Source organism: Macrobrachium rosenbergii, chromosome 21 (assembly GCF_040412425.1).
Source record: "Macrobrachium rosenbergii isolate ZJJX-2024 chromosome 21, ASM4041242v1, whole genome shotgun sequence".
NCBI classification, from domain to species: domain Eukaryota; kingdom Metazoa; phylum Arthropoda; class Malacostraca; order Decapoda; family Palaemonidae; genus Macrobrachium; species Macrobrachium rosenbergii.
Window position 1 is genome coordinate 60969469 of NC_089761.1, and position 15793 is coordinate 60985261.

Sequence of the window (15793 nt, forward strand, 5' to 3'; positions counted from 1 at the left end):
TTTTTATGATAAAAAATGATTTACTAATTTTCAAACATTAATATTAATGTAAACACAGCAAACTATAATAAAATATATTCTTGTTTCAATGCATATTAAATATTTAGGTACTGTACAGTACTTAACTTCCCAGTGTTTTCCCTGTGTACTGTAAAAAAGAAAACAGGACTTTCAATACTGTATGAGAGAAAATGGATGTACTTGAAAATAGGGGTTGCTTGAATAGCTTTCACACTTACAGTAGCTATAAGCCATATATTTTTAAGGGTATTGTTTTAAGATGACTGTGAAACATTATTAAAGTGTTTTAGGTAATAGTTTAAGGTATGAGAGAAAATGGATGTACTTGAAAATAAGGTAACTTGAATAGTTTTCACACTTAGCTGTAAGCCATATATATTTAAGGTTAATGTTGTAATATGACTTTGAAATGATATTAAAGTGTTTTAGATGATAGTTTAAGGTATGTTCTGTGTAGGATGATAAGTATACATTTGGTGTCTGAACTATTAAAATAAGCAGTTATAAAGGTTTTTATAGGGGGTTCTGGTTTTTGAATGATTTAAATAGCCAGTTATAAGCATTTTTAGAGGGGGGATGCTAAGTATTCGCGGATTTCAGCTATTCGTGGGTGTTTGTGGTCCCTATACCCTGCAAATACTGGTGGTTGACTGTATTATTTTCAACAAAAACATTGAGTAAAATGCAAAAATATACATTATTATCAAAGTAATTGTAATTCAACTTGTGGAGAGGGTTGTTCTTTATTGTCACTATGTCGTAATCAGTTTGCAGTCATACATTTGATCACTAGGACACTCTGCGTGGGATTTTTCATATCATTATATTAAAGTTAAAATTGTTATGTTCTTGTTTTCACGAAAAAGTAATTATATAAAGCAAATTATTGAGTAATTTTTGCCATCAGCAGTCACATTATCACAATCATGGCAGCGTTCAAAGTTAGTTCCATCACAGCATAAGTCTGTAAATAGAACAGAAGTAGAGGCAGTCATTGGCTAGCAGATCTCCATGGCAACCAGCAAGCCAGTCAGGTTTTAACTGTAATCTGTTTGAGAAAGAATGTTTTGCTCATGTGAAGCTAATGATGTATGTATGTGTGTTTTAAATACAGTACAGTATGTAGTTTTTAACAGTATATGTATTGTACTAATTACACGAAGAATAGAATGAGTGCAAAATTGTTGGTTCAGAGATTCTTCTGCAGCAAAAGATTTTTTTTTTTTTTTTTGCTTCAGAAGATATTTACTAATGCTGCGTTGACATATCTTCAAAACAAAATTCATCTCTTTAATCTCTCAAGGAATGTCAGTCCATTTCTGTATACCTGCTGGTCACACACTTTATAGTTCACACAACAGACTAACAAAATTTGTGTATTTTTTATTAATTTGTTTTTTGCCTTCCAAAGATGTATTACCCATACTGCACATTTTTTAGAACATTATGAACACACACACTGTGTGCATATATGCTAATACCTATTGGTTAAAGAGACTCAGATTAGCAGTATCTTTTCAGAGAGAGAGAGAGAGAGAGATTCATCTCTTTAATCTCTCAAGAAATGTTAATCCATTTATTTCCCTGCTGATTATAGTACACCCTTTATAGTTCACGTGACTGACAACAACAAAATTTATGTTTGTTTTTTGTGTTCCGAAGATATGTTTTTGCGTTCCGAAGATGTATTACCTGTACTGCACATTTTTAAAACATTATGAACATACACACAAGCAGTGTCTGCATACATGCTAATACTTTATCCATTAGTTAAAGAGACTCATGTTAGCAGTATTTGTTCCTGAGAGAGAGAGATTATTTTAGACTCTAAGGCTTGGGAGATGTACAATTATTTTATTGGGATTATTTTGTTAATCTTGGGATTTTCTAAGGTCAATTCTTGGGATTTAGTAAGAAAAATAATTTGAATAGCAGCACACACCCAAATGACTCAGGTCAGCCGTTAGCTTGCTAAACTACCAACCTTATGAATTGACGCTCTACTCTCAACAAAATGTTTTTGGTTTTTAGAGCCTTTTGGTTTTTAGAAATTCAGATAAAGGATTGTGTACCTGTAAATATAGAAAATTGGAATTCATCACAAACTGAGTTGAATCTGGAAGATAGAAATAAGAAGGAATATTTTTCGAGTATGAACGAGGACTCTCATGATTGTAAGAGTACATGAGGAGTTAAAGGAACAGGCTCTACTTCTTCCTCGTGTTCTTCTGTTCTTTGCAAAAATTCTTACTAGCACAGTAGGTGCTCATAGCAAAATTTTGAACTTGTGACCATGTCTGTTCATATCTATGAATGTTTGTAACTTGAATGTTCATAAGTAGGGCAGTGTCTGTACTTTAGTACAGGCAGTCCCTGGTTATTGGCGGGGGTTCCGTTCCCAACGGCGTGACAATAACCAAAAATCAGTGATAATAGCGCTGATCCCTGGTTATTGGCGCTGATACCGGTTATTGGTGCCACTGTTAAGTGGGGGATTGGCACCGATAACCAGGGATCAGCGCCGATTCTAGTTATCGTCATCACTAGATAAGCCCCATAAAACTGGATCACTGATAACCAGGGACTGCCTGTACTGTGGAATATGTTCTCCTATTTGTGCTGCCTTTTTTTGTGCAACTTTGTTGTATACTACATGAAGTTCTAGTCCCATTTTCTTTTCCTCCCCAAGATTTTCCCTGTATTTTGTTTTATTAATTATTAATGTTCATCTAGAGAGCATTATGTGGAAAAGTAGTGACATATGAGCTACTCATACAAGTGAATTTCTTTTTGTTCCTAGGATTAAATAGTTTCATTCAGTTTTTTTTTAATCCTTTTTCACATTATCATTAGCAAAAAAAAAAATTTTCATCAGAAAGTAAAGTGGGACTTTTATTATTGTTCAGTAGACATTATATTCATTTGGGTTTGGACTTTGTTAATCTGCACTTGTGACGTAAAATTAGCGAGAACGTTGATTAAAAATGTAAAAAAATATTTTAACCAAACTGTATCCCAATTGTCTTTCAGTTTGCCAATCCAGACTTCACAACTCCAATTAGTGAGGTGGTTGACAATGTTATTCAGAACTGTCCCATTGATGTGAGAAGACCACTTTACAAGAATATTGTTCTCTCTGGTGGCTCAACGATGTTTAAGGACTTTGATCGCCGTCTACAGCGAGATTTGAAGAGAATTGTGGATGCACGTTTGCGCATCACTGAGCAACTTAGTGGTGGTCGAATTAAGGTAAGAGGATCTGACAGTAATGAAAACTACTATATGTAGAGGGAATGAGATATAGGTGAATGTATGAATTACACTGTACTTGTTAGATATAATGAAATAAAAAACCTGACTGGGTATTGATTAGTGACAACACCATGGTAGTAGCTTGCATCAGCAAGTGAGGGGAGATTGCCTTCCTTACTCTGCAAAAATTGGCACAACCTGTGCGCAAGGGGGTGGGCTGCCAGTCTGTTAATTTGATGGCAAAGTACACAGCTGGTAAAGGGGATGTGGTGGCAAATCAGTTCAGTTACAGAGGACAGGTTATAGGGACAAATTGTTCTTAGATCTTCCTGTGGCACTGATTGACCTGTTTGCCACCTAGTTTGATAGAAAGCTCCTATTACCAGTTTTAGATCTAGGTTTGTGCTGGAGGACACCTTCTGTCCCTCATGGGACCACTTGGATGTCTGTGTCTATCAGCCATTCTTCCTGATTTTGCAGGGTGATTAGTTCTGTTATGGTCATTCTCAGGATTGGAATGACCTTTGAAGCTGTGTTGGCTCCAAACTTAAATATCCTGATCTGCTGGTTGTTTTTGTCGAGGCACCCAATGAGCAATCTCAGTGACTCATGCCCCCTTTGATATGGTGAGAGGACTCTTAAACCCCAGGAATTTGTCCCGGGTTTGAGTCCAAGAGTCTCATATGTGTAATTACATACTTCTTTGGATTAATTTTTGTGGAATTTTCCACTTTTGCTCAAATTTATTGGACCTGTTAAATAGGAAAAGATATAACTGGGATTGGGTTTATATCCGAAGCTAATTAGTAAGAACTGTGGTAGGACCATCAACTGCCCGATAATGTTTGGACCTGAGAGTTATCAGACTGGTAATTCAAAGGCGGAACTGTTCTTTAGGGCTGGACCACAGATTCCAGGGGGGGTCTGGTTCTGGGGATAGGACTCTCAGGCATTCTAGCTGGTTTGCCCATAATGTGATTAGGGTGGGAATGATAGTATTCTCGTAATACCTTCAGTCCTAGCAAGCGGGTCTGGCTTACACTTAGGCCACTCCAATCATGTTATGCCATCCCCTGTGGGGTAGGTTAGGGACACAGACATTTGGGAATTGGCTCTCACTTGTGCCATTGATGGAAGGATAAACTTCATGAAAGGCTAATGATATCTTTTTAAAGTTTTCGGGTTTAATTTTTCTTTTTTTTTTTCACCTCAAATCTTTATGACAAATAGAAATAAAGATTCAAGTACCCCTGGGCCCTTTGATGGTAGTGACTCGGCACAGTTGACAACTGCTGGAACTTCCTCTGACAACCTTTCTCTGGAAAAATCAAATAAAATTCCCAATGTAATTACACTGGAACCCTGTGCTCCAGTACAAAGCAAGCCCCAAAAAAAAGCAAATATCTTGACCCAACCTTGGCATACTTCGACTCCGTCTTTGGAAGTGGAAGTTGGTCACGATTCCTGACCTTAGAAACCGAGAAGAAAATATCGGCATTGAAACTGGAAAACTTCCTGTTGAGTCGACATTCAACTACTGAAATGTCGTTCAGACAAATAAAAGATCAGATGTGGTTGATAGATACCACAACAAAAAATCAATAAGAAAATTACTTAACTATAAAAAATATTGACAATATAAAGGTACATATAAAAAAACATGACAATGTGAACAGTGTACAGGATACCATAGTACTCCCTGATAATGATGAAGAACCAATAGAAAAGAATATATTGCTGGATTCCCTTAAAAAAAAGGTACAACAATGTACAAGATTGCAAAATATACGACATAGCCAGTAGACGGAGTAATGGAAAAACACTGAGAATAGCAAAGATAAAATTTGAAGGCCATGAATTACCCTTAAAACTAAAACCATGGGCCAAAGCAGAGAACTGAGACAGTATGTTCCAAAACCACAACAGTGCTAAAACTAGTATGTATGAACATACAAGGAAAAATTGCTGTAATAAATCTGTATGTGCATATTGTGGATCTGACAAACATACCACACAGTGGAGGTGTAGTGAACCGAAATGCGTTAACTGTGGACAAAATCACCATGCAAGATCTAAGGAGTGTATGTATTATATATACAATACAGAACTAAAATTACTTCAGAAAAGGACAGGAATGCTTATAAAAGAGGCCAAATTAGAATTACAAGTTAGAGGAATGCATGATCCCGCTAGGAAACAAACATTTTCCACTGTAACTAGATCAAACAGTGAAACAAAAATGGAAATAGATAAGAGTAACCAAACCCGATAGATCAGTCTCAAAGAAAAATAACGACTTTGCAAGAAGAAAATAATGTAGCAAAGAACCAAGAAATGTATACAGACATTTGTTCAAATTCATTTGAGATATTATGAGAAATGGAAACACTAGAAGATAATACAAGCACCACAGAAATATTAGAAGATAGTTATGATGAATTAGGAGCTAAAGAAAAAAAAAGAGACCTTTAGTGAGAACTCCACCCAAGACCAACAAAAAAACCCACTATTATTAGAGATGCATCCATTAAAATAAAGATGGGAGACCCAAAGAAAGAACAAAAATAAAAAAATTATAAGAATATACCTTTGTCTCCTAAAGTAATAATAAAACCAGTGGGAACAGATACCCAGAACATCAAAGAAATAGTAGAGGAACAAACCATTGACAAGAATGATTATGTGATGGGATGGGAAAAGAGATTACTCCATCACCAATAATAGGTGCAGCAAGAGTAAATGAAGAAACGACACGTGAAAACACGAGGTTGTAATGAATATTTCATTGAACTGTGCGACAAAAACAAAAGCAAAACAAAGGACAGTTTATCAAACACCATATGAAACTTTATAAGATACAGAAATAAAGAAACTGCTAGTTTAGACACTCACGAAAAGGGCTGTATGTGCATTGGACACGTAATATCGTATAAAGAGAAACAAATGAATGTTGTAAATAGGATTTTAGAATAAATACAAATTGAAGATCCACAAAAAGAAAATAACACTCGAACACACTAACGTACTGTAAACCCCCCCGTATTCGCGGATTTCTCTGGAACGTATATACACATTATTCGCGGAAAATTCGCCCATTCACGGTATTTTTCACTGAGAAATATTCACTAATTAAAGTATTTTCATAATGTTTTCATGACTAAATGCACTTTTTGTGATAAAACTATTAAAATACTCAGGTATAAGCATTTTTAGAGGGTTTTTTTGTGTTTAAACTATCAAAATAGGCAGTTCTAAGTGTTTTTAGAGGGTTTTTAAGTATTTGTGGATTTTAGCTATTCACGTGGGTTTGCTGTAATACTTTCAATAATTATATTATACAGTGGAACGTAAATGGTCTACAGACCAGATTACATTTGGAAGAAATACAACGATTACTAAGGGAATATGAACCAATGATACTATGTTTACATGTCAACAAAACAATTTAAAAAATAGGTAAATATACCTTATTATCACATCTAGAGAAGAAGAAGGAAATTTAGGTACTGCTATATATGTACATTTATATGTACATAACAAAATATGTTATGACAGAGTACCTGTAAACTTTACTGACTTGCAAATATCAAGTATTAAAATACAAATGAAAAACGATAATTACATAATTTATAATTTATACAACCAACCTAATAAAAATTTATGACATTGATAAACTTAAAGATTTACTTAACAGTACCAAGGAACCGACATTAATAGTAGGTGATTTTAATGCTCACAACCCGATGTGGGACTGTAATTGTATAGACTCAAATAGAACAGGTAGTAAAATAGAAGAGTTCATGGATTCAAATGACATGTGTATAAATGATGATGAAATTAGCACATATTTTTCAAAAGCACATAAGCATTTTCCTCAGTAGACTTAACTCTGTGTACAACAAGTATAGTTGACAGATTAGATTGGAATACAGTTGATGACTTGCACACCAGTGATTAGATTGGAATACAGTTGATGACTTGCACACCAGTGATCATTTCTGAATATTAATTTCCTTATTACAAAATAATCCTGCAAAACATGCCCCTCACTGTAACATTCATAAAGCAGATTGGGAGTGATATGAAATGCACACTAGAAATATCCCACCATTTGAATATTTAAAAGGCCATAATGAAACTAATAAATTTCTTGTTGATTTCATTAAAAATGCTGCTGATAAAGCAATACCAAAATCAAAACCCCATCCAACAAAACACAAAGTTCCATGGTGGTCAGATAAGTTAACAGAATTAATAAATATAAAACACTCAACAGGGAGACAATTAGATAATTTGAATAGAAAGTTCAGCAAAATAAATAAAACGTTACCGATATTAGAAGGAACTTTACAAAAAATGACTATTTTATTACTAGAAATTGATACATTAAAATCTGTATACAACAAAATATCTGCAAAATTTAAAAAAGAAGTAATTCAAGGAAGAATCATTTAATGGAGTTAATATGTATCAGATCTCTCAGATAATGCTCCCATACAAAAAATATGGGGAAAATTCAGGAAAATAAATGGTACCCATGTTAAACCACCTAGGCATGCCTTATTAAAAGATGGGAAAAGAACACTTGATCCAAAAGAAATAAGTAATATAATAGAAAAAATTTAGCAAATGTAAGTAGTGATAAAAATTTAGATGAACATTTCCATACAAAGAAAAATAAAATAGAATTAATAAAAATAAATTTTGAAATAATAGAAGATAAATATTATAATAGAAAATTTAATATGTCAGAGTTGAAATATGCTTTCTTGAACAGCAATAAATCTGCTCCTGGAGATGACAATATTTGTCTTGAGATGATCTGCCACTTAGCACCTTTGGCAAAGTCATACTTATTAGAGTTTTATAATCATTTATGGCATCAGAATTTATTTCCAGATGAATGGCGTAAAGCTATAATAATTGCTATCCTCAAACCTGGAAAGGATCCCTGTAATGTAAATAATTACAGACCAATTTCTTTAACAGGCTACTTATGTAAATTGTTAGAGAATATGGTAAATGCTTGACTAACATGTCACATTCGAGAAAATAAAATTTTTGACTCCCACTCAGTTCGGGTAACAGTGTAACAGATCTACATTAAATTCTCTCTCTAACTTAGAAGACCATATACGTAGAGGTTTTGAACAAAAACAAATTACTGTAGCTATCTTTTTTGATGATGAAAAAGCATACGATACTACATGGAGGTATGCTGTATTAAAAACTTTACAAAACAACAAGATCCATGGACATTTACCTTGGTTTATATAAAAATTTTTGACAAATCACGGTTTTCAGGTGAGAATTGATGATGATCTGTCTAGAACATTTCCACTTGAAAATGGTGTTCCACAGGGAAGGGTCCTTAGTGGCACAGTGTTTACTTTAGCAATTAATGATATCAGTAAAAATCTACCTATTGGCATTAAAAGTAACCTGTGTATGGATGATTTTGCCATACATTATTCAGCATCTTGAATAAAACATGCAGAGCAGAAAGAATCAATAATAAAAGCATAGTATAAATAGATAAATGGGCTGCATCTGTAGTCTTTAAATTTTCCATAGATAAAACTCAAGCAATCATGTTTTATAAACATAAAAAGTGGAAAAAAGGCGAAGAAATAGATTTAAAAATCAGAAACCATAGTATACCAATTGGCCAAACAGGAAAATTTTTGGGATTAGTATTCGATACTCACTTGAGCTGGAAAGCCCATGTAACACATGTAAAATCAAAATGTAAAAGAGCGTTAAATCTAGTTAAAAAACTGTCGAACACTACTTGGGGAGCCGATAAACATACCCTTACTGTACTGTATAAAGCAACAGTACTGTCTATCATTGATCATGGAAGCCAAGTATATGGCTCAGCATCTGATGCAGTGCTGAAAATGTTAGACCCTGTTCACAATGAAGGCCTTAGAATATGCTCAGGAGCCTTTAGATAGTCACCAAAATCATCTTTACAAGTTGAATGTGGTGAACTACCTCTGTCTCTCCATAGAGAGCTAGTGACAATGAAAAGTGCTCTAAAAATTCAGACAAATGATTCCCCAACAAAAAAATTATTTGAGTTAAGAGATGTATTTATAAATAACCATCCTCCACCTTTCCCAATTAGAGCTAGAAGATTGTTTGAGTCACTGAAACACCTGAAATATTTATCAAAAAGTTACTCATATACACAGAACACCATAGACAACATACAATAGCGCATATAAACCAAAAAGGTCCACATTACGCAGTATACTGTATATAATACAGATGGATCTAATCAGAACATGAGTGGGATATGCTGCAGTGTCCCAAGACAAAACTTATCAGTTCTCTCTCCCTAATAATGCTTCAGCATTCACAGCAGAATTGTGTGGAATTGCATCAGCTAAAAAAATGTGATTTTTGGTGACTTGAGAAGCGCTATGGAAGCTATTCAGAGTTACAAATAAAAAAATAATATAGTACAGCAAATTAAATTATTTATCCATAACTTACATAATAATGGAAAAAATTTAGAAATATGTTGGATCCTTGCCTATGTAGGGATCAAAGAAAATGAAGATGCAGACAAAGCAGCCAAGGAAGCAACCCACATGACAAGATCAAAAGTGAATATCCTGTTATTGATTATGTAACACACATAAAAATGGGTATTATAAATAAATGGCAATATACATGGAGTGAAGAACCTGAAAGTAACAAATTAAAACAAATAAAACCTAATATTAAAAAATGGGAGTTCATCATATCAGAGAGAGAGACACGCACAAGTAATTCTAACATGTCTCAGAATAGGCCATACTCGTCTGACACATAGGGCACTTAATGAGCACCGCACGTGGCCAGACTCCCGAGTGCTCAGAGTGCAGGGTGATAATAATGGTCAGACATGTGTTACGTGAATGTCCAAAGTATGACCAACAGCGTTTACATTTTCAGTCGTTCCGATTTTGATGCTCATGAGGAACTGTAATTTAATTAATGAAATATAAAAATAAGTAAAAAATAAAAGCATGAAAACCCTTATAGCATGTCGAATTAAAAGAAAAAATTTTTAATTATTACTTATATTCTGAATTTCAATATATCTTTTTAGTGTATATGTAAGGAAGCCAGAGTAACTGTATTTATTGTATGTATGTGTTTCAGTGTGAGAGCATGTGCCTATGTGCAGTTTTTAATTTCATTTTAATTTGTTAATAAATTTAGTACTGAGTTTTCGAAGTTTTCATTAACAGTAGTATTTTGACTGCAAATCATCAAGAATAAGGTTTTTATATATAGCCACTTCAAGAGTGATTTGTTTTTTATTGAATTCAAAGGGATATTGTGGTCTGTAGCATATTACTCAAGTGAAATGAAATTGCTTTCTCTCCAGGTTAGAAATTACTTCTATTTTCAGAATGTTGTGGAGACACTGATATGGAAGCTGTTAGTGTATCTCTTCTTTTTCTTTTCAGCCAAAGCCAATTGATGTGAATGTCATAGCCCACAAGATGCAACGTTATGCAGTATGGTTTGGTGGTTCAATGTTAGCATCAACTGTAAGTATTATTTGCCATAATCTTGTAGTTTGTCTGTGCATAGTTTTTACCTGTTTGTATTATTTTTCTGTAATTGTACCCTTGTGATGTTGATAATTATTGTAAGAGTTAATTTGGAATAAGAGGGGTGTTATTCAGGTCCATGTTATTTAGGTAATGCAGTGTTTTGTCTTGGCATTTTATAAGTCTATATTTTAAAGATAAATCTACAGGTCACTTTATGTTAAGTAAAAGCCTGGAGTTTCCTCTTGGCATTTTACATCTAACCTGGATTAGTAATTACCTTGAGTTTCTAAACGTAATTTCAGTGTAATTGATTATCATTGTCACCCCAAACTCTAATTTATTTTATTATATTGACTTCATATTTAGCAGTTGCTATTAAAGTTTGTGTTTGAAATCACAGAGTCAGTTTTGTTCAGAACTTGATATATGTTGAGGAGAGCACTCCAGCATTTATTTATGCTATAACCTTACTTAGAGAGCCAGTTAAAAATGAGTGAGTTTTGTATACTACCTTGTAAGAAGAGTCTGGTCAGCTGTAGACCACAAATGCCAGTAATTTGCTTTTAAACTTTACCCTAGAGGGATCGCTCTACAGTGCTCAGGTTGACCTTCGTTATCCATTTCTCAGTATTATGTAAATTGATTGCTATCTCCACTTGTCTGTCATTGACATTTGAGTGAATGATTTCAGTAGTATTTGATTTATAACAGACTGGTATTTATCCTATTAATACTTAAACCTACTTGTCTGAGTTGTAAGCAATCTTACCAAATTGAAAATATTGGTGGTTTTTGATAAAGGCAGTCCCTGGTTAACAGCGGGGGTTCCGTTCCCGGCCAAGGGCCACTAACCGAAAATTGCAGATAATTATGGTAATAAATGGTGTTTATGACGTAAACGCCAGTAAACTGCTTAATGGTGCTGATAAACCGCTTACCGGTCAACAACAGTCTTCCTACTTTCTCTAGTGTTTAAGACCTCTGTTTTGCCACAGTTTTGACTCCTTTAACCCTTAAACGCCTACTGGACGTATCATACGTCGACTAAAATTGTCTGTTGGGTGCCAAGTGGACGTACCATCGTACGCCGACTACAAAAAATTTCAACCTTCGGTCAACTTTGGACTCAACCGAAATGGTCGAAAAATGCAATTGTAAGCTAAAACTCTTACATTCTAGTAATATTCAATCATGTACCTTCATTTTGCAACAAATTGGAAGTCTCTAGCACAATATTTCGATTTATGGTGAATTTTTGAAAAAAACTTTTTCTTACGCCATGCATGATAACTCGGCCGAAAATTTCAGAAATTCTTTCGTCATTTTGTCGTAATTTTTGCACTATTCTATATTAGCCGTTACATAAAGTTTTATATATGAAAATGTGTGCAATTTCATGTAAAATACAGCAAAATACAACGCATGGTTGTAGCTTTTATCAGTTTGGAAATATTTTCATATAAACCACGATAACTGCCAAAATTTCAACCTTCGGTCAACTTTGACTCGACCGAAATGGTAAAAAAACACAATTGTAAGCTAAAACTCTTACATTCTAGTAATATTCAATCATTTACCTTCATTTTGCAACCAATTGGAAGTCTCTAGCACAATATTTCGATTTATGGTGAATTTTTGAAAAAACTTTTACCTTGCGTCCGCGCCAGAAATTCTTTCGTCACGTTGTCGTAATGTTTGCTTTATATTAGTCGTTACATAAAGTTTTATATATGGAAATGTGCGCAATTTCATGTAGAATACAACAGAAAATAACTCATGGTTGTAGCTTTTATCAGTTTTGAAATATTTTCATATAAATCACGATAACTGGCAAAATTTCAAGCTTCGGTCAACTTTAACTCGACCGAAATGGTCAAAAAACGCAATTGTAAGCTAAAACTCTTACATAATATTCAATCATGTACCTTCATTTTGCAACAAACTGGAAGTCTCTAGCACAATATTTCGATTTATGGTGAATTTCTGAAAAAAAAAATTTTTTCCTTACATCGGCGAGCAGTAACTCGGCTGAACATCTCAGAAATTCTTTTGTCATGTTGTCGTGATGTTTGCATCGTTTTACATTAGTCGTTACATAAACTTTTATATATGAAAATGTGCGCAATTTCATGTAGAATACAACAGAAAATAGCTCATGGTTGTAGCTTTTATCAGTTTTGAAATATTTTCACATAAATCACGATAACTGCCAAAATTTCAACCTTCGGTCAACTTTAACTCGACCAAATGGTAAAAACGCAATTGTAAGCTAAAACTCTTAACATTCTAGTAATATTCAATCGTTTACCTTCATTTTGCAATAAATTGGAAGTCTCTAGCACAATATTTCGATTTATGGTGAATTTTTTAAAAAAACATTTTCCTTACGTCTGCGTGGTAACTTGGCCGAACATCTCAGAAATTGTTTCGTCACGTTGTCGTAATATTTGCACCGTTTTATATTAGTCGTTACATAAAGTTTTATATATGAAAATGTGTGCAATTTCATGTACAATACAACGGAAAATAACTCATGGTTGTAGCTTTTATCAGTTTTGAAATATTTTCATATAAATCACGATAAATAGAAAAAAATTCGACTTTCGTTCAACTTTAACTCGACCGAAATGGTCGAAAACTGCAATTGTAAGCTAAAACACTTACAGTCTAGTAATATTCAATCAATTAGCTTCATTTTTCAACAAACGGGAAGTCTCTAGCACAATATTTCGATTTATAGTGAATTTTTGAAAAAAACATTTTTTTACGTCCTCACGTTACGAATTCATGCATCATTTTGTGATAATATTTTCTGTGTTGCTTTGATCGTTTTACAATTTGTTATATACCAAAATCATTGCAATTTAGTGTACAATACAAAGAAAAACAAAATAACCCATTAGCTTTAACCGTTTTGCTCACAGCGCGATTTGTATAAAATTATATATGAAAATTTTTTTTTGCGCTGTCATATATTTCAATATTTATATATGATAATGATATTTTTTTCATTTCTGATGGTTGCATACTAAACTTCAGGCAGTGACAAAAAAAGGAGCCAAAAATGAAGTCTTAATCTTAAAAACTAAGCGTGCTGTGATTTTTTAAAAAACTTTTTTCCACTTCGGAGCTAACTCACCGAACGCTGCCGGCATACGGGAGACGTTTTTGTAAATAGAGGCTCGGCGTTTAAGGGTTAATAAAGCGTAGCTCTAATTTTTAGGTGAAACGTACTCTTTATCATTTAACTTTATCTGGAACTACTTGGTGTGGGTTCCACAAGTGTTAAAATTGAAACCATCATTAACAAATGCTCCCAGTAATTACTCCCCCACCCCTTGTAGATTTGTGTAAAACGGCAAATGTTTCAGTTGCTCATTCTACGCTGGTCAGTGAAAAAGGAAGGCTGTGTAGACAGGTGTTCTGAATTTTTGGTTTGTTGTCATGGTTATTGAATTGGATCGTCTAGATTGTGGATTATTGTTTCACTATGGATTCTTCTTCTCAGTCTTCCTTATCAAAATCTCTTAGATTTTGCAAGGTAAGTGGTTTCAAGACCAGATTGGTTTCTTTGAAGTACAATACACATGAATTATGCATTGATCACCATGGGGTAACTTGTGATTCGGACAGCTGTTGTGGTCATAGCAGGGAATGGTCTTTGCAACAGATAGCAAAGATGGTAAAGTATTGTATTAGAAGAGAGAAGGAGAAACTTACAGTGAGTGTAAAGAGAACAGCTAGTCTTGCATCTAATTCTTGCATCTAAGTCTTCCTTAGAATTAACTTCTGATCAAAAGGTAGATAGGTTTATTGATTCTTCTTCTAGTAGATTCACATCTTCCACACCCACTAAGTCAGCTCAGGATAGTTAGTTAGATTCAGTGCAGTCTGACATTGATTCTGTAAAATCTCAGATTTAATTTTTATGTAACAAGTTTGAATCTTTTGCATGTAATGTATCTAGTGCATTGGCAGGGACATTGTCCCCTCATTCCATTGGCAGGGACATTGTCCCCTCATTCCATTGGCAACTCCGCAGACACAGCCTTGTCTGTCCCATCGGCTCCTCCTGCCGACAAGCCTTGTCTGTCCCATCGGCTCCTCCTGCCGACAAGCCTTGTCTGTCCCATCGGCTCCTCCTGCCGACAGGCCTGGTAGTTTCGGGGTTCCCAGACAAGGACTAACATCCCAGGATGTTCATGGACTGTGCCGTCTGTCCCCTGCCTGTGCTTCATGGTCCTCGGTGGACAAACACAAATTGCGTTCACCTAGACATTCATGGTAGGGTGAAAGGTCTAGGCCTTTGCTTTTGAATGTGTTGTCACAAGGTTATTATAGCGATTCATCCGAACCAGGTAACTGATCATGTTCGGCAGCGAACGATGCCACTGCGCCTTCAGCTGCCTCTAGGACTCCGGAGTCCTTAGTTAGGCATTTAGTAAGCACTCGCACCTAGACTCCCTTTCTGTTGACAGTAGTCCAAGTTTGGATTTCATCAAGGCCACAGGTATGTCCGTTCCGATGCTTTTGCGGCTTTTATAGGCTGTCTTTCTGAAGCTAAGACTAACTGTGTCAGATATTCGAGGCCACGGGAAGTGTTGAGTCCGTGTGAGCTTCCGCAAGTATCTTCATCAAGGCCACTCCAGGCTTATTCTAGGCCGTGGGAAGCTTCATCGAGTCCGCTTGTTGCCTTAGTGTCTATGATGCATGAGTCTTTGTATAGTAAGAGGAGTGAGGAGGTAAGTGCGAGCGAACGAGTTCTTAGTGGCATCAAGGGAACAGATCGTGCTGCTTCTGTGTTGGAAGGTAAGTCACTGTGGTTAAAGGGTTCTCGCCCTACTGTGTCAGCCGGATTTTCTCAGTCAGATCTTGAGAGAGACCGTTCTCAGTTCAAGTATTTACCAGAGTGGCTTAGTAGAATTCTAGCACCGGGTCTTAAAAGACCCTTTGGTTGTGAGGCG

The 15793-nt window shown here is 35.0% G+C and overlaps 1 protein-coding gene across 1 annotated transcript in view; it reads left to right on the top strand.

Moving 5' to 3' along the window:
• The window catches only part of Arp3 (Actin-related protein 3), a 92530-nt gene that overhangs the window by 56283 nt on the left and 20454 nt on the right, over positions 1-15793 (top strand). The window contains exons 7-8 of the mRNA XM_067123908.1: positions 3052-3270; positions 10740-10823. Of these exons, the coding sequence (XP_066980009.1) occupies positions 3052-3270; positions 10740-10823 (303 nt within the window). The remainder of the gene's footprint in view (positions 1-3051; positions 3271-10739; positions 10824-15793) is intronic.